Below are 21032 nucleotides of genomic sequence, written 5' to 3'. Positions count from 1 at the left end.
CCGACGTTTGATTCGTATTCAGCGCTTTTTTTAATTAATATTTTTCTTCTTTAATCTCCGCTGACAAATTCGTGATCTACAACTTAAAAATCTCCAGAGTAACAAGTTTTAAACATTTCTAATGGTTTTTTTTATTAATCTTACGCCCTATTAGGTCCGCCATTTTGAACTTTTTAATTCTGACTTCAGATTCGTAATCAGCGACCCCGAAAACCCCTGAGTAACACGTTTCAAGCGAATTGACTCATTTTTAGGGTTTCGTGGCCGATGGCCGAAAGCCTTATAGTTTCACTTTTGCGTCCGTCTGTCCGTAGTATATTTTGGGGCACCACAGCTCCCAAAATCAAATTTTAGGGCACAGATCCCAAATTAAAATTTTGGGGCACCACAGATCCCAAATTAAAATTTTGGGGCCCCACAGATCCCAAATTAAACTTTTGGGGCACCACAGATCCCAAATTCGAATTTTGGTCAAACATAGCTTCCAAATTCGAATTTTGGGGCACCACAGATCCCAAATTCGAATTTTGGGCATACATAGCTTCCAAATTCGAATTTTGGGGCACCACAGATCCCAAATTCAAATTTTGGGGCCCCACAGATCTAAAATCTCCATTTACTGAATGGACATTTTCCCGAATGGACATTACATGAATGGACATTACATGTCCCATTAGTTAACATGCCCCTACAATTGACATGTCCCAGTAGTTGACCTGTCTCAGTAATTGACATGTCCCAATAGTTGACATGTCCATATAGTTGAAATGTCCAAGAGTTGACATGTCTTAATAGTGGACATTATCGAATGGACATTTTATCTAATGTTTCAGGTAAATTTATAAAATAAATTTTATTATTTATTTTTAAATTATTTATTTTTGATTTATTTTTTTTTTAATTAAAATTTAAAGCGCCACGAAACCCTAGATGTAGGCGCAATTGCGCCTAGTTCTTTTCCTATTTTTTTATATTTCGGCCGCCATATTGGATCCGCCATTTTGAATTTTTCAATTCTGACATCAGATTTGTAATCAGCGACCCCGAAAACCCCCGAGTAACACCATTCAACTGAATTCAGTTGAATTTATTGAATTTTCAAAAATTAATCCGCCATCTTGGTTCCGCCATTTTGGATTTTTTAGTTCTGACCATATGTTTGTGTTCTGTCAACTCACAAATATGAAAAGTAGTTGTTTTGAATAATTTTGGTCTGAAAATGTAAAAGTTTTTCCAATTTAAATAAAAAAAAAGCTTTTTTTACGTCACATTCCAGCCTGTGGTGGCCGCCATTTTGAAAATTTTAAAATCAGCCACTCGGTATTCGATTCTACATAAAAAATGCTAAATTTTAAGCCCTAAGACTGCGATTGCTTTAAACCACGAGTGGACAAATCCATTTGCCTTTTCACATGGAATGACCCATATATATATATATATATATATATATATATCATTGTACCTCTCCTATGACCGATAATTGGAGAGGGATCAGTCTCGATTCGGCAAGTAACACAAGAGGTCGAATAAATATATTCTGTCATTTATTAAGTTTTATCCTAATTATTTAATTATTTTTCATAACTCAGTCATAAAAAGTGGCGTGATTCGTGTATCTGTAGGTAACCATAAAGCTACAGTTTTTTGAACACATACCTGACCTTGACTTTTTAGCACTGGATGACGTCAAAAGGGGCAAACAATTTTACTTTTTAGTGCATGTCACGTGATCTCCCCAATTTCTCATTCTTTTTAACACTCTCTGTTTTACCATCATAACAGAGTCTATGTTTTTAATCTGGCCAGTAGTGTACCTAAACCTATGTGACAAATACAAATGGCGACACTGAGTAAATGAAAACGTGACGACACAAATAAACACAAAACGTATATAAAATCGATTTCTTTCTCGGTTTATTTTGTGCTCAAGAAGTTTTCTCGGTTTGTTTTCGACTCACGAAGGTCTTATCATCGAATTATCTTCCAAAGTAAGTACATTTCAACACAATCATCATCGCATTTCTCATGGATTGTCAGTTTTGGTCCTACCGTCACCTTTTTTAAATTTTCATATTATCTATTTTGCTTAACTCGTTAAAGTATCCACTATTTTATCTACTTTATCAATTTTATATTTTTTTGATATTTTTCACGTCTAATCAATTATAAGTTCAACTATTTCTCATTTAAATCCATTAAAAATTCAATTATTCCAAATTCCAAGCAATGTAAAATTCAATTATTCTAAATTCTAATCAATTGTAAATTCAATTATTACAAATTCCAGTTAATTTGAAATTAAATTATTCTAAATTTTAAACAAATACAAATTAAATTCTTCTACATTCCAATCTATTAAAAATTCAAATATTACAATTTTTTTTAAATTAAAAATCAAATTACTCAAAATTTCAATTAAATAAAAATTCAATAAATTAAAATTTTACTTTATTATTTAGAAAATGGAAAGTAGCGAGGAAGAAGGATGCACCCCACCAGAAATTCGCGAACAAGCTCAGGAAATGGACCTCGATTTATTACCCGCACAATCTAGAAAGCTGTACGAGGATGAATATAAAAAATTCGTTGATTGGAAAAAAGCAAATAAGGCTATCACGTCAGAGAACTGTCTTAAAGTGTATTTCAAGGAGCTCATGAAGAAATACAAAGGCACTACTTTGTGGTCTACATATTCGAAACTCAAGAGCACAATTCAGGTTCACGAGAAGATTTCAATTGGAAATTATAAAGAACTGTCTGCAATCCTGAGTAACTTTTCAAAGGGACAGGAAAAGAAAAAAGCGAAAATTTTTACCACCGCTGAACTGAATTCGTTTCTCGAAAAAGGCCCAGATGACACTTATCTTGCAGCTAAAGTAAGTAACGAAACCATACTTTAATAAATAAAATAAATAAAATAAATAAAATAAATAAAATAAATAAAATAAATAAAATAAATAAAATAAATAAAATAAATAAAACAAATAAATAATAATGTAAATAGTATAAATATTTAATTATTTACAGGTGGTTCTCATTCTTGGTCTTAGCGGTTGTTGTCGCAAAAAGGAGATTTATTCGATTAAAGTCCATCACGTCACCAGGCAAGGTAATTTCTTCGAAGTTATTATTCCTGATACGAAAAATAAAGTTCCCAGGAGATTCATCGTCGATCCGAAGTTTGTGCCAATCATTGAAAGGTATAAAGCCCTTCGACCACAAAACGCGATAAGGGATAATTTTTTTCTCCAATATCACAATGGGAAGTGCAGCGCCCAAGTCATTGGAATAAATACGGTCGGCAAGATTCCCAAAGTGATTGCAGAATTTTTAAAACTGCCTGATCCGGGAAAATATACAGGGCATTCATTCAGAAGAACCTCTGCTACTGTGTTTGCGGACACTGGAGCAACAACATTGGATCTTCAGCGCCATGGCGGTTGGAAGTCGCCAGCAGTGGCACAAGAATACGTAGACGACTCGACCGAATATAAGAAAAAAAATGCGAAAAGAATTTCCCATGCGATAACTGAAGGGATAAACGAAAATTTATCTGATTCTGAGCCTCCCTCAAAAAAAGCTGAGCTTATGAAATCTGAAAGTTCTAATTTAAATGTCAAAACTTCTTCGCAAGAAAAACTTGTGTTCAACAATTGTTTCAATGTAACCATTGTTTATAAGAAGTAACAAACGTTTTCTGCAATATTAAATTAATGATTAATTTTAAGAAAATCATCGAAACATATCCAAAAATGATACCAAATGTTAAATTTTTTACTTAATATTTTAAAACTGCCAGAAAACATTCTCAACAATAGTTACATATATAAAAATGTAACAATATGTTAACATAATTAATCTTTAATTTCAATAAAAAATTAAAGAACAATTTAAATGCCTACTACTTTACTTTTGCCAAATTTGATGCATGAGAGTCACTGATTCTATTCAAATAATAATAATTTAAAAAAATTTTAATTTGTTTTTAATTTGTTTTATTAATTAGAATTATATACGCGATTTTGTTGTGGGGGGCTTCGCCCTCCTAAGTGTCCGCTCGTTGAGGGCTTTACAACATGGATTTATTAAAAATGGAATTGATAATTGATGTTATTGATATTTTGAGTTCTTTTTTTTCTGGGGGCTTCGCCCCCCGAACCCCCCACCAGGGATCCGCCCCTGGACCCCCCTCGTGATCCAACAGGGGTGTGTATTAAATTTCATACGTGTTACTTTGGTCAACTTTTTATGACTTTGTTATAAAAAGTATCGTTCATAATTCGTAACGTCCGAGAAGTTGGCAACGCTATTTCATTTTTTCAAAAAATCAATTTTTGTGCTAAATTGTGCTAATTTTGTGCTAATTTGTGCTGCAAAATTTTTTTTGAAAAAATTAAAAATAGGGGTCAAAAATTTAAAAAAACAGTTTTTGGCAAAAAATTTATGATTCACTTTTATTCCAAACAAATCATTTGTCAAGTTATAATGTAACAACAATACAATCTACCAAAAAAATTAAAAAAAATTTTTTTTTTTTTAAATACAAAAATTTAATATTCAAAATTAAAAATTTTAACCATAAAACGGAAAAAATATCAATATTTACGAAAATAAATTTTCCTGCTATATTCTGCAAGACAAGCACAAAAATAATCTCTGAAAACATTTTTGAAAAACTGTGTTTAATTAAAAAAAATTGCAATTTTATTACTCAAAATTAAGATTTTTAACCCTAAAATCGTCAAATATGAAAATTTTGGAAACTCAATTTTTGTGCTATATTCTGCACGACTAGCACAAAAATAATCTCAAAAAATATTTTTAAAAAACTGAGTTTAATTAAAAGAAATTGCAATTTTAATAATCAAAATTAACATTTTTAACCCTAAAACGGCCAATTATCAAAATTTTGAAAAATCAATTTCTGTGGTGTATACTACAATAAGAGCACAAAAATAACCTTTAAAAATATTTTTAAAAAATTGTAATTTCGTTTAATTATACAGTTTTTCTTAAATATTTTTATAGGTTATTTTTGTGCACAAAAATTAATTTTAAAAAGTTTTGATATTTGCCCTCTTAGAGTTAAAAATTTTATAGATTATATTTATAGATATAGATTATGTTTTATAATTATAGATTATTTTTGTGCTAGTGGTGCAGAATATAGCACCAAAATTGATTTTCCAAAATTTTGATATTTGCCCATTTTAGGGTTAAAAATCTTAATTTTGATTAATAAAATTGCAATTTCTTTTAATTAAACACAGTTTTTCAAAAGTGTTTTTTGAGATTATTTTTGTGCTAGTCGTGCAGAATATAGCACATAAATCTATTTTCCAAAATTTTGATATTTGCCTTTTTTAGGGTTAAAAATGTTAATTTTGAGTAATTAAATTGCAATTTCTTTTATTTAAACTCAGTTTTTCTAAAATGTTTTTTGAGATTATTTTTGTGCTAGTATTGTAGAATACAGCACAGAAATTGTTTTTAAGAAATTTTGATATTTGCCCTTTTTAGGGTTAAAAATGTTAATTTTGAGTAATAAAATTGCAATTTCTTGTATTTAAACTCAATTTTTCTAAAATGTTTTTTGAGATTATTTTTGTTCTAGTATTGTAGAATACAGCACAGAAATTGTTTTTAAGAAATTTTGATATTTGCCCTTTTTAGGGTTAAAAATGTTAATTTTGAGTAATAAAATTGCAATTTTTTTTAATTAAACTCAGTTTTTCTAAAATGTTTTTTGAGATTATTTTTGTGCTAGTATTGTAGAATACAGCACAAAAATTGTTTTTTAAAAATTTTAATATTTGCCCATTTTAGGGTTAATAATGTTAATTTTGAGTAATAAAATTGCAATTTCTTTTAATTAAACTCAGTTTTTTAAAAATATTTTTTGAGATTATTTTTGTGCTAGTCGTGCAGAATATAGCACAAAAATTGAGTTTCCAAAATTTTGATATTTGACGATTTTAGGGTTAAAAATCTTAATTTTGAGTAATAAAATTGCAATTTTTTTTAATTAAACACAGTTTTTCAAAAATGTTTTCAGAGATTATTTTTGTGCTTGTCTTGCAGAATATAGCAGGAAAATTTATTTTCGTAAATATTGATATTTTTTCCGTTTTATGGTTAAAAATTTTAATTTTGAATATTAAATTTTTGTATTTAAAAAAAAAAAATTTTTTTAATTTTTTTGGTAGATTGTATTGTTGTTACATTATAACTTGACAAATGATTTGTTTGGAATAAAAGTGAATCATAAATTTTTTGCCAAAAACTGTTTTTTTAAATTTTTGACCCCTATTTTTAATTTTTTCAAAAAAATTTTTGCAGCACAAATTAGCACAAAATTAGCACAATTTAGCACAAAAATTGATTTTTTGAAAAAATGAAATGGCGTTGCCAACTTCTCGGACGTTAATTCGTATGAACGGCATTTTGAAACTCGCGCCAATGTTTTTGAAACGCCTGCTGTTCATACTTGTTACGAAATGTACTATTACGCCCTCCATCCTTACATATTTGAAGTCCTGAGCAAATATCCAGATGTATGTGTGTGTGTGTGTGTATGTCACAAAATATTGTGTACAAATTATCTCAGAAACGTTTTAACAAATTGTCCTGAAATTTTGTATGCTTATTGTAATCATTAATACCTAAAATCTGACACAAGGATTTCCAAATATATTCACAACATTTTATTTTTTACAATTTTTTCAAAATTTAAAAAAAAATTTTTTTCAAAATATTTTTTTGTTTGTAAATTTAATTTTGTTTAGTAAAAAAACTTATTTCTTGCATTAAAACGAGTGGATTAGCCTATTTAAAGTTCATAATTTACTGAAATCTATAGGGTAAGTCCGGGGGAGTTGGCCATGCGGGAGAGATGGCCAATTCAAATATTTTATAGAATTTGCTGCTATGTATCGCTTATTAAATATTAGTTTGCTTTGTTTTGTGGGAAAACACAATTAAAAGAAAAAACTTCACAAAAAATATTGAAAAAGTAAGTAAAAATCTCATTTGTTATTTTGACTAGTTCGGAAAAAAAGTGATGAGTTTACGTTTCTCACTGGTGTTATGTTATTTTATAGAATAATTTTGAATTTCATGTTTTTTTGTAAAGTACATGACCCAAGCTTTGTCATATGTTTATATTAATTCAAAAAATTTATTTATTTAAATTTTAGTTGTGTCAATTTGTCTCCTGACATTAGGAGAGATGGCCATGTTTTCTCGAGGTGAGATGGTCATACTGTTTAAGTTATTGGCACCCTTGAGATTCGTGTGTTCGCTAAAAAAAACATTAATTCTGTGGCAAATGACATTTTTATGGCATAAATTACAACAAGACACTCCAACAAAGATTTTCAAATTCAAATATGATCAAATAAAATAATCACATATTGTGTAATTAAATCTTAAAAACGTTTATAAACAATCATAACACAGGTCTATAAAATAAGACTTTTTTATGTATATAGCGGAGTGGTTTCCAATGTATTTTTGTGTGCTGAACACGATTCCGGGTTCCAAAATTGCGTATCACATCAGGATTTTGAATAAAGTGGAGGTAAAGTCTCCAAAAACAGTGTTTTTGAGGGTTTTCGTTATTTTTTTATTCCTTAACCAGACGTGATAGACACTTCTATATATGCTTAAATTAAAGCTTAGATCGTACACTTTAAGACTCATTTAAGCAGGATTAAAAAAAATTTGAAATTTTGAAAAAAATGGGGGTAAATACCCCAAAAATCTTTTTAGGTGACTTGAACAACTTTACTCAAAATCGAGGAGGAATTTACTAGTAAAAATTGTGTACACTTGACTACAACTACACATATTACCATTATTACCTTAGTATTACACTTTTTACAAGTATTACATACTACTACCAAAATATTACTGTATTACAAAGTATTACACATGTATTACTGAGTATTACCCTTTATTACAAAAAGTATTACACGTCAAATAGCACTTTCTCATAAGTAGAACTTTCAATAAAATTATTATTTAAGAGAAAAACTTTAAAATAAGAAATAGAGAAATAAATAATTAAATATTTATAAATATTAGGGTAAGTGCATCAATTACGACGATAGCATCAATTACGGCGCGTTCATAAAAAATGACTATTATTACTATTATATTTAATATAACTGTTGCAAAATGATTAAAAAAAATTATTTTAATTTTTTTTTGATACAATTCCTAATGAATATTTAAACAATTATTAATTAAATTATTTATGATCAAATTTTTTCCCTTGCCGTAATTGAAACATTTTGCTTCCTCGTGGAGGAAGCTTTGTAGTCCTTTCGTTTTTAAAATTTTTACACGGAGAGAAAAATCATACCATATTCACATGGGTTGTGTCACTCATTATTCACATCACTTGTGACGTGCTTTTTTTAGACAAAATTCATGAGTTTATAGGGTCGTAGATTTCTATGCAAGAAAAGTTTGGAACATGTACTATATTTGCTTCAAGTCCATGTCGTCAATACTCTCCTCCACTCAATGCGAAATTTGCTTGAAATCCATGCGCTTTTCGGATGGATTTCTTGCAACAGAGATAGAAATGATAGTGCGCATGCGTGACTTCCGAAATGGAAATGGTGAAAACAAATTTTCCTCTATATAGAAACATGTTATATGAGATCCTGATCAATTGTCCGGATATATGTATGTGTGTGTGGATCATTTTTGTGAACACGATATCTCTCAAAAATGACGAGAGGATTTTTAAAAATACCCCCAAAAATCGATTGGTATATATAAATTGTAGATTTGATTGAAATTAATAGAATTAATGTAAGTTAAAAAATCAAAAATTCACATTTTAGCTAAAAAATGTTATGTTTTCTTAAATTCATGTTTATACGTATATAATTTTTACTTCTATTAACATTTTTTGTTTTGATTTTTTTTAAATTTTTTAAGGTATTACACCATAATACCACAATATTACAAGTATTACACAGTATTACATGATGTTACACAATAATACTGAAGAGTTATTCCAATAGTCAAAAAATTGTATTTATTTAAATGCAAATAAAGGAAAATGTAGAGTACTATATAATTTCAAGAATATAACGTTTCATTTTGGTAAATATATATATATATATATATACATGGGTAAAGAAAAATATAAGAAAGAAAAATACTGTTTTCATGAGTACACTTGCACTCAGGAGAATGAGTATATATATATATATATATGTATATATGTGTGTATATGAATGTCTAAACTATACACTAATATAGAAATTCTAAAAATGTAAAAGTGCATAGGAAGAATAAATTAAACGTTTAAATATTATATTAAATAATTAATAATAAATAAATAAAATACTTTTTTAACATTAACTTAAATATTGATAAATAAAATAATAGAAATTATTTTATTTTGCAAAATTTTTATAAAAATAATTGAATATTTAAAGAAAAGTTATAAATTATTTACAATAAAAACAAAAGAAAACGAAATATCAAGAAATAAATTTAAATCTGTAGAAATAGAATTTCAGAAATAATAAAAAGAGATAGAAGACATTCATAGATAACACTATAGACAGGTATACATGAGAAAAATAATAGTAAGAGAGGAAAGATATAATTTCGAATATAAAGAAATTATTAATTTAATTCAAATTTAAAGATTTTTTATTAACAATATTAAAAATAAATACAAACCATAATTAAATTAATTGACCATATTTTTCACTTTTTATATAAAATAATACAAATTATTTTATTTAACTGCTTAAATTAATAATATTAAAGTAAAAATTATATGTCATATAAAAGTAAAAATTATTTAAAAATTAATAGTAAAAGTAAAATCTTTGTCAAATTATTATTTTTTAAGATATTAAAGATTTAAAGAAACTATATTAATAATTGAAAAATGATTGACTGCTGGACAATGGCATTGTTCTCTGTATACGTTATAACGGAACTAGAAAGAGAGAAATCGCTCTGTCCTAACCAAAATAATTTAAATATTATTGGCTAAGAAAATAGGACGCCGCGAAAAATGCGTTTAGAGGGAAAATTTGGCGGTAAGAAATATACAGCAAAAGTATACGAAGAAAGGTAGGAAGGGAAAACCGCGGATTTTCAAGCAATCAGCTGTTAGAATTTCTCTCACACACTTACCAAATTTAAACCTACACAAGATAGAGAGAAATTTGGGGGATGAAGCGCCTTCTCGAGTTAATAAATAGATAAGGAGACCCAAATTTGGACATTCTCTGAAATTTATTCAAGCGAGCAAGTATATATTATTGATATACTGAAGTTTTGACAGATAGTTTTTTTTGTGTAGAGTGATATAATATTTTTGTGATGGGATTTTATGATATAAAAGTAAGTTCAAAAAAAATTAAGAACAATTGCTCAATATAAAATCTTTTTATTATTTAAAATATCATTTTTTTATTATATATATTTTTTATTTATTTTTTAATATAATCTTACATAATATCTGAGAGGCTGGTTTAACAACCGTTGCAACTCAGAATTATATAAGAAACAAACGTTTTAAATAAATTATAAATTCAATATTAAAAGTTTTCTAAAAACAAAATAAATATTTTCTTTCAAATATATCTATAGAAATAATAAATTTAAGAATTGATCTAATTTAAATAATTCTATTATATTATTACAATCATATCTGTTGATATAACTGGCACGTGTCCATTGTATCAAATAATTAAATTTGAAAATACAATGTCCCTTTAAATTTAGACAATAGCCATTCATTCTTTTGTATAACTTACGTAATGTGGGTGATCATCATCTAAACATTTATGTTTACGGTCATTTAACCACATTTTTGAACTTATTAATTTCTCAGAACCGAAGCAAATTAAGGCCTAGATTGATAAGAAGGTAAACATATACACGTATAATAGTATATATCCCCGGTGTGAGAGTTAATAATGCTTCAATACTTATTATTACAAGACATTACAAAATATTACAGGTATTACCAAGTATTACCAGGCAAGTGTACACTTGACTACTAGAGTAAATTCCCCCTCGCTCAAAATCCTAACGTGATACGCAATTTTGTAACCCGGGATCGTGTTCAGGACACAAAAATAAATTGGAAACCACTCTGATATCTCAAAAAATACCTTGTAGACTTGTGATGGTGAGACAGACAAACAGAGAGCGCTTATAGAAGACTGGATTCAGTGCAATGATTGTCACCTTTGGCTTCATGAAAATTGCACTGAATTTAATGATAAATGTTCGAAATGTGGTCAGAAAAAGAAAAGAAGACATTAATCACTTTAAATTAAGAATTCTGATAAAGCGAAAAGCCAAAGAATGATTTTAAAGTATTGGCCATCTCTCCCGTACGCCTATGGCCAATCTCCCCCGTACATTCCGGGAGAGATGGCCAAACGTGTTTTTTAAAAAATATTAATTTTAAGATTGCTTACATTTAAAAAATTTATCATTTCTATTATTATTTGTAAGTTAAATGTTCAATGTTTAATTAGCAATAAAAGTTAATACATAAATCACTTTCTTCTTATTTTTACAGGCCTTTAAAAAAACTATGGCCAACTCCCCCGGACTTACCCTAGATTAAATCATTTTTTTGAATTTTTGAAAATAATCGTTTTTTGTATTTTTTAAAATAACTTTTTCTGATATAAAAATTTTAATTAATTCTTGTCAAAATTGTATTCTTGGCGTAAAAACGAATCGATTGTGGTATACAAAGTTTACATTTTACTAATATTTATAAAATTGATCGCTATTTTAGTTGTAATGCTTCTTTTAATTTTGAATATAAATGTATCATGATGAGGAAGCTAAATGGTCATGAAATGAAACCTAGTTTATTGGTATTTTACTAAAATTGAACAAAAATACTTTATATAGGGATTTTAGATGCTTGTTGTTAATAAAAAATTAAATACTTTACAAACAAATAAAGTTATCGTAATTCTGAACTAACCAATTGAAAGTTAAAGTAATTCCGCAAATTCAAAAAAATGATTTCATCTATAGATTTCAGTAAAATATGAACTTTAAATAGGCTAATCGACTCGTTTTAATGCAAGAAATAAGTTTTTTTACTAAACAAAATTAAATTTACAAACAAAAAAATATTTTGAAAAAAAATTTTTTTTTAAATTTTGAAAAAATTGTAAAAAATAAAATGTTGTGAATATATTCGGAAATCCTTGTGTCAGATTTTAGGTATTAATGATTACAATAAGCATACAAAATTTCAGGACAATCCGTTAAAACGTTTCTGAGATAATTTGTACACAATATTTTGTGACATACACACACATAAACACACACACACACTCACACACATACATTCATCTGGACATTTGCTCAGGACTTCAAATATATTATTTCTAGACGAAAATGAGTCCATATGACCCAATTTTAAAAAATCGAAAAACGTCACGAATGCAAAGCTTCCTCATGAGGAAGGAAAAGATGAATACGACATAAAATGTGTGTTTTTTAAAGACCTACAACTTTTATTTAAAACATTTTTCAAAATTTTGCGTTATTTACGAGATAATTGCAAAAAACAATGATTTTCTGGTGTTTTTTTATAGTTTTTACCATTTGCGCCCATTTTCATTATTATTTTCGTAATCAGGTCAACAAAATTTTGTTAGTATATCAAGTTTCATTAAAATCGGGGAGGGATGCTTTTGGAACTATAACCGAGAATGAATTTAAACTATTTTTGTACGATTAAATTTTTTTTATTGTTTTTTAAATAGTGTTCTTTTATTTCCAAAACTTCTTTTAATTTTTAAAGAGACAACAGCTTTAGCCTACCTTTAATCCTATAGATTGCACCCATCTTATTACACGATCATTGCTCCAAACAATAACATCTATATTTTTACCTTCAGCAGTACGTCTTCTATCCTCTAACTGTTGTCTGTCATAATTTAGTCTCTTCAAACAAGAGATACCGTACTGCAAACTTGTCCTATAACAATTAAATTTGCTGATATAATTAATATAATAATAAAAATCCCAAACAATTTCGATAAAAAAATTAACGAAAACAGGGTACAATGAAAAAGTGACGCGCCCATGGAGCGTACTCTTCGCGCGTACAATGTACCAGGCCGGCGGTAAATATCGAAAACACATGACTCTTGAAATGTGTGCAGTACAATTTCGGTAAGTATCGGGTGGTCGGGACCACAACATTTGATAAGTGTCGGATTGCACCTTAAGTTATTGTGGGGCGTCAGACAGTGCCGTATCATGGTGTCTTCCAATACTTATTGATGTATAATGTATAATTCTCCTCGGATATAAAAGATTGAATAATAATTTAACCTTTATGGGACTGAGGAACAAAACACCTTCTATGGGCGGACGAGGTACCCGGGTACCTATGTTTAATTTATTGAAGATTTTGTATTAAAATAAGCAGTTCAATTAACTTTAAGTGTAGTTGACGTTTCAATGAAAGAAATAATCACATAATATGAATACACTGTAAAAGTAATAATTTTTTCTTTAAAAAAAAAAAAATTTAATAACAAAATAAATGTCAAAAAAAACTTATTTTTTCTTAAACCAAAATGTTAAATTCGACTTTTAAGATGCAACATTTTTAAGGCAGCTTTGCTGAATTTACGCAATGAAATTTCCATTACAACTACTAGCGATGATTTTAAGACTCATCTTGAAATAAGATTTTCTTTTTGCTAATAAAAAATTATCATTATTAGTTGATTATTAAAAAACTGTCCATTACGTATTAAGTATTTTGTATATATTCACAATTTCATTGATCTTTCATTGAATAGTATCCGTGTATATAATATTTGCTAGATTGCAAAACTGATACATATTTAGGCAGATTATTTACACAGGCACACAAAAAAAAACAAGTTGTCTGTTTCTTGAACTAGACATATATTTCCTATAGTATTTTGGCCCGCTGAAACCGAATCTGAGCTCAGAATTGCTCCATCACCCTCAGTTTTTTGTAAATCGACCAAAACCACCCCTAAGCGGACAAATTCACACTTCGGAGTATGTATGTAGTTTTGCTCTACTAACTCAAAAAAAGCCAGCATTGATCCATCACCCTCTGAATTTTTTTAATCAAAAAAACTACCCTTAATCTGAAGAATCAATCTTAGGAGGTAAAACAATAAAATAACTGATTAAAAAAGTTTATAACAAGGTATTTTTACTCCAGCAATGCGGAAACAAAGCCAGAAATGCTCCCTCACCCTCTAAAATTTTTTTAAATCGAAAAAACCATCAAAAAATCAAACTTAGGAGGTAATACAATATAATTATATTGTATTATCTCCTAAGTTTGATTCTTCAGATTAAGGGTAGTTTTTTTGATTAAAAAAATTCAGAGGGTGATGGATCAATGCTGGCTTTATTTTTTCGAGTTAGAAGAGCAAAACTACATACATGTAAGGTTCTGTTTTTAAAAAAACCTGTAATTTAATATTTTTTACTTATTAAATTTGAATTTTTCTACTTAAGGTTGGTTTTTTCGATTTAAAAAAAATTTAGAGGGTGAGGGAGCATTTCTGGCTTTGCTGGAGTAAAAATTACCTGGTTATAAAATTTTTTAATCAGTTATTTTATTGTTTTACCTCCTGAATTTGATTCTTCAGATTAGGGGTAGTTTTTTCGATTTAAAAAAATTCAGGGGGTGCTGGATCAATGCTGGGTGTCGATTATGTAATTTGATTTGACGTCAAAATCAAATTCATTTTAACGTCAAAGTCAAATTTAATTCAACAACTTCATTGTTTTATTTAACGACGTTAAATTAAAATTTAATTTTTTATTTCAACATAACATCGCATTCAAATTTATTTTTTTATAGCAATTTGACGTATTGCAATCAAAAAATTAATTTGACGTCAAAGTCAAATCAAATTACAGAATGGACTCCCTGGCTTTGTTTTTGAGTTAGTGGTGCAAAGTTTCGTAGATGTAAAATTCGGTTTTTTAAAAAAATAAGTTGATTTATTTTTTATCTCCGAAGTGTGAATTTGTCCGTTTAAGGGTGGTTTTGGTCGATTTAAAGAAAAACTGAGGGTGATGGAGCAATTCTGAGCTCAGATTCGGTTTCAGCGGGCCAAAATACTATAGGAAATATATGTCTAGTTCAAGAAACAGACAAATTTTTTTTTTGTGTGCCTGTGTTATGAAATCAAATATAAAAATCTAAGAAATTTATTTGTTATTATTTAAAATTTATTTTTAATACAAATTAATTCTATTAAAACTTCAATTTTACGGTAATTTTTAAATTAAAAACTGACGATTTTTTATGAGTATTATTATTTAACTATAGTAACTAAATTACATATTTTATAAAAAAAAATTATGTGCATTACTATAAAAATTGTTTAAAGTAATTTTTCATAATTTTTGAATAGAAATTTCTACATTTATCTGCATGAAAGGTACAGAGGTAGCCGGGTACCTTGTCTGCCTTTTAAGGGTGAAGAAACTTTGTTTATTATTTTCGAATAAATAAATAAAAAAGGTACATTATAAATAATATTAAAACACTTTATTCGACTTTATATGAATAATTTGAGATGTCAAAAAAAAATTGTACTGTACATGGATCCTTGCCATTGTGGCCTGGATTCCTAATGAATTACACATGTGTGTGTGAGTGCATTATTTACATCGCGCGATTTGTATGCTGTTTCTCTCGTGTGTATGGACTGAAATTTGTTACTCGGGGATTTTTTGCGGGACTCTAATTAGTAATTAGATAACATTGTTGTAAAAAATGACATCAGTTTGGTGGGTTCATCCTGGGGACGTATATTATTTACAAATATACTAGCTGATGACCAAGGTTGTAAGCAATTGAAAAAAGTTATGTTGTTAAACTTAAAACCACTTATATATTTATACACTTCAAAACTCAGTAATTTCAAATTTTGTGTTATTTTGTTACAAAAAAAATATTTATCTGAAATTTTGATCAATAAAAAAAAATGTCAGCCATATTTGATCTATCCTTTTAAATTTTTTAAGTTTTTTAAGTTTCATGTATAAGTACTTGTACATGAACACGTCCATGTTCTTGCACATGTTAATTCATGTTTTTCTATACTAAAAATTAAAAACTTCAAAGGCTGCGCAATAGTTTACTTTAACCTTTACAGCTGCGCAATAGTTTTTAGCATGCATGAGTTACGAATCTTAGTGGTCAAAAATTATCAAAATCTCAAATTTTATTAAAAAAAAAATTTTTTTACAACTATACATGTGCAAGAACATGAACGTGTTCATGCACAAGTACTTATACCTGAAATTGTACAAGATCATGTACATTTTCTTGTACAAGTATCTTCCTTGTACAAGATCTCACACATGAACTTGTTCCAAATTCGTATGCATTTTCCTGTACAGGAACTGGTCAGAACTTGTACAAGTTTAGTTGTTGATCCTGTACAGGAAATTGTACAAGATCTTATACAGGGAGTTTCAGTAGGGAATGGCGTGACGATTTTCAGGTAAATCTGATCAATTTTTCAAAAATCGTCCGCCAATTTGGATCGGACATTTTTAATTTCAAAAGTTTTGAAAAACTGATCTCATATTCGTAATCAGTGATTCCGAAAACCACCGAGTGATGATTTTCAGGTAAATCTTGTCGATTTTTAAAAAATCGTCCGCCATATTGGATCGGACATTTTAAATTTTGAAAAATTTTTAAACACTGATTTCATATTCGTAATCAGTGACCCCGAAGGCCCCCGAGTGACGATTTCCAGGTAAATCTAATCGTTTTTAAAACGTAAATGTATTGTCAATTAACGTAATGTCAATGGCAAAGATTTTGAAAAATTTGTCAAAAGCGTTGTTTTTAATAATTCTTAACTTTTTTGTTATTTATTTAAGTTAAAAACGGAAACGAGCATCGTAGTCTATATATCTTAGACGTTCTAAAAACCATTTTAAAAAATTTTATATACATTTTTGACTTTTTTATTTCAAGTTTTACGATGGCAATGATTGGCAGTTTCGTAGCACTCAGAGCAAAGTCCGAAATGGCAAAGATCTTTGTCATTGGCACTTAAGGGGTTAATGAAAAAAAATTAATTTTTTTTTAATTTGGGCCCGATTAAATTTTGTTTTTTATGATTTATTGATGCCTGAAAATATACAAAAGATTTTGCAAAAAGAGCCGGAATAGGCCTGATGAGTTAAATAAGTTTAAATGAATTTTTTAAAATTGCCTGCAAGATCCACGCGCACTATGCTACACAGTTAGCCGTGGACAAATTAACATAGAGCCTACAAATATAAACCGATTTTGACGTTCCACGGCCCACTGTGCAGCATAGCGCGCGTGGAGCTTACACGCAATTTTTAAAAATTCATTTAAACTTATTTAACTTATCAGGCCCATTCCAGCTTTTTCTGCAAAATCTTCTGTATATATTCAGGCATGAATAAATCATAAAAAAACAAAACTTAATCGGTCCAAAATTAAAAAAAAATTATTTTTTTATAAGGGTGAAAATTTTCCAATTGGGCCACCTAAAACTGACTTTTCAAATTAAAAATTATGTCTCTTTGAAATTCAATAGAAATTTCAATTAACCTTTATTGTTTATGCAATAAAATTGTTTATTTAATAAACAAATTAATATTTAAACTATTTGCCATATGTTTAGGAAAAAATTTCAAAAACGACATAAATCTACACTTTCTCAACTTTAATTTAAAAAAAAAATCTTAGTACCTTTAAAAAATGAGTGATATACGCGAATTTGAAGAGCGACGTGCAAGCGCTGGAACAGTCACCTCTGCCGCGCACGGCGCGCTACTACGCGTCGAAGCTTATTCTCTGTTATCAAATTATTGACTAGAATTCTTGAATATCAAATTTTTTCTTTATTTTATTATTTAAAAATCATATAACTTTTCATTACAACTGGTTTCTGAGATTTTTTTCAAAAAACGAATATCCATTGAATTATTTTGCAAGTAACAGAATTAGTATCATTTATACTAATACTAATTTGGCTAAATAAAAATTTAGTTTAGCGAAAATTTAATTAAATAAGAATTTGGTTAAATAAAAATTAGGCGTTAATAAAAGTTCGTTTATATAAAACTTTTGTTAAATAAAAATTCTGCTATTGAAAAATTTGGTTCTACGCAGGGACTGTCACCTGCACGAAACTACGCGGTATATGATGATCGTATCTAGTCGGGTTCAAGACACTATACGATTAGTCATACATGGAACGTATCGTGTCCCCATACGATACGATTAGTAATGAGGGCAAAAGTGTCGGGCCCAGGCACGATACTATTTTTGGTGAAAGAAACGCATCGTGCCCACACAAGATTAGTAAATAGAAGGAAAGTATCGGGCCCAGGCACGATATGATTAATAATAGGAGAAAAGTATCGGGCTCAAGAACGATACTATTAGTAATGGGTTGAAAGTGTCGTGATCGACACGATACAATTTGTAATTTTAGAATCGTATCGTTTCACAAAATACTTAATTATATTATAATATTTTCTGAGTATATATGTTTTAAAAATTTAATTTGTCATAAAAAAAGATTTTGTTATAAAATAATCTAATAAATTTAAAATAAGTTCTCTATTTACTGTTTACATTGTTTATAAACAAGATACGATTCTCAAGTCATTATTCGTATCGTGCCCGGATACAATACGATTCTCTAGTAATTTTTCGTATCGTGCCCGGGTACAGTACGATTCCCTAAATACGATTACCCGGACACGGTACGATTGTGAAGTTAATAATAATTAATTTAACGTAGAGCCACATTTTTCAATAGCAGAATTTTTATTTAAAATAATTTTTATTTAACCGAATTTTTTTAATAGAATTGTTATTAAAGCCTAATTTTTATTTAACCCATTAACGCCCAAATGTCCACAATTTTTAACATAACTTCAATGAAAGAATTAAAACATGAAAAGACCAGATATTTTAATGCCCATGGGTTCTAGGGGGTATTGGGTAACGCTCTTTCAGATTTTGAGGTCAAAATAGAGATTGGTCGACCAGGAAATCCAATATGGCGAATAAAATAAAAAAAAAACCCAAAAAATCATTGTTTTTTTTAAATATTTTTTTTTAAGCCGAAAACATTTTTTCTAAGACATCTAACCTATCCTATTGGTGGATAAAATAGTTGTACTTTTAAACTATATTCATGATAACCTTCAATTTCAAGATGGCGAAAAGTAAATGCAATTTAGTAGATATGAACAGAATATTGAACTAACAGTTAAAAAGTCATTAATTCTGCCTCAAAATGGTTACTCGGGGGTTTTGGAGGTCGCTGATTACGAATCTGAAGTCAGTTTTTCAAAATTCAAAATGGCGAATCCAATATGGCGGATTATTTTTTAAAAATTCATTGAATTTGCTTGAAACTTATTACTCGGGGGTTTTGGAGGTCGCTGATTACGAATCTGAAGTCAGTTTATTAAAATTCAAAATGGCGGATCCAATATGGCTGTCGAAATTTATAAAAGTTCATCGAATTCACTTGAAACTTGTTACTTGAAGGTTTTTGAGGTCGCTGATAACGAATATGATGTCGGATTTTGAAAATTCAAAATGGCGGATCAAATATGGCGGACGACTTTTGAAAAAACTTCATATATTTGTCTGAAAATAATTACGCGGGGGTTTTTGGGGTCGCTGATTACAAATCCGACGTCAGTTTTTCAAAATTCAAAATGGCGGACGACTTTTGAAAAACTTATTAATTTAAATTAACCTGTTTATCAACATTATACGTGCAAAAAATGTTTCATTCCATACTTTTTTTTTAGAATTACCAGATTACGAGTTACAAGCCAGATTTTCAGAATTTGACTATTTTAAAGAAATATCTTAAAAATTGTGGAATTTTAATGACTTTAGATTAGTTTCCAATAATTCAAAAACTTCTGGATTTAAAATTTTATAAAAATCGAACAATTTTTTAAAAATTCGTTTAATAGATTAAATTCGCACATTTTAAATATGAAAAACTGACGTCGGGATCGTTATCAGCGACCTACAAAGTTACCAAGTAAGTAGTTTCCAGTGATTTTAAATATTTGTCCGCCATATTGGATCCGCCATTTTGAAATTTGAAAAATGGACTTTAGATTCGTATTCAGCGACCTCGAAAACTCCCGAGTAATAAGTTTCAAGCAAATTCAATGAATTTTTAAAAAATTTGTCCGCCATATTGGATTCGCCATTATGAATTTTGAAAAACTGACTTCAGATTCGTAATCAGCAACCTCGAAAACCCCCGAGTAATAAGTTTTAAGCAAATTCAATGAATTTTTAAAAAATAATCCGCCATATTGAATTTTAATAAACTGACTTCAGATTCGTAATCAGCGACCTCCAAAACCCCCGAGTAATAAGTTTCAAGCAAATTCAATGAATTTTTAAAAAATAATCCGCCATATTGGATTCGCCATTTTGAATTTTGAAAAACTGACTTCAGATTCGTAATCAGCGACCTCCAAAACCCCCGAGTAACCATTTTGAGGCAGAATTAATGACTTTTTAATTGTTAGTTCAATATTCTGTTCATATCTACTAAATTGCATTTACTTTTCGCCATTTTGAGTCCGCCATCTTGAAATTGAAGGTTCTCATGAATATAGTTTAAAAGTACAACTATTTTATCCACCAATAGGATAGGTTAGATGTCTTAGAAAAAATGTTTTCGGCTTCAAAAAAAATATTTAAAAAAAACAATGATTTTTTGGGTTTTTTTTTATTTTATTCGCCATATTGGATTTCCTGGTCGACCAATCTCTATTTTGACCTCAAAATCTGAAAGAGCGATACCCAATACCCCCTAAAACCCATGGGCATTAATTAAAACTCCTTGGTTCAGAGTTAGGTGTTTCATGTGATAATTATATCGATATGATTTGTCGACAAATAATTATCAATTTTGAATTAATTTTGATCTGAAAAAATAATCACATGA

At 28.7% G+C, this 21032-nt stretch overlaps 1 protein-coding gene across 12 annotated transcripts in view; it reads right to left on the bottom strand.

The window, feature by feature from the left end:
* Positions 1–21032, bottom strand: part of LOC127282162 (liprin-alpha-1) — a 648576-nt gene that overhangs the window by 126797 nt on the left and 500747 nt on the right. For all 12 annotated transcript variants that reach the window (XM_051306264.1, XM_051306268.1, XM_051306263.1 and 9 more), the window contains one exon: positions 12847–13003. In XM_051306264.1, coding sequence (XP_051162221.1) covers positions 12847–13003 — 157 coding nt within the window. The remainder of the gene's footprint in view (positions 1–12846; positions 13004–21032) is intronic.

Source organism: Leptopilina boulardi, unplaced genomic scaffold (genome assembly GCF_019393585.1).
Source record: "Leptopilina boulardi isolate dan_hultmark-lab unplaced genomic scaffold, ZJU_Lbou_2.1 LbouV2_285, whole genome shotgun sequence".
NCBI classification, from domain to species: Eukaryota; Metazoa; Arthropoda; class Insecta; order Hymenoptera; family Figitidae; genus Leptopilina; species Leptopilina boulardi.
The sequence above is the reverse complement of the archived record's forward strand: the minus strand, read 5'-3'. Positions and strand labels throughout refer to the sequence as shown.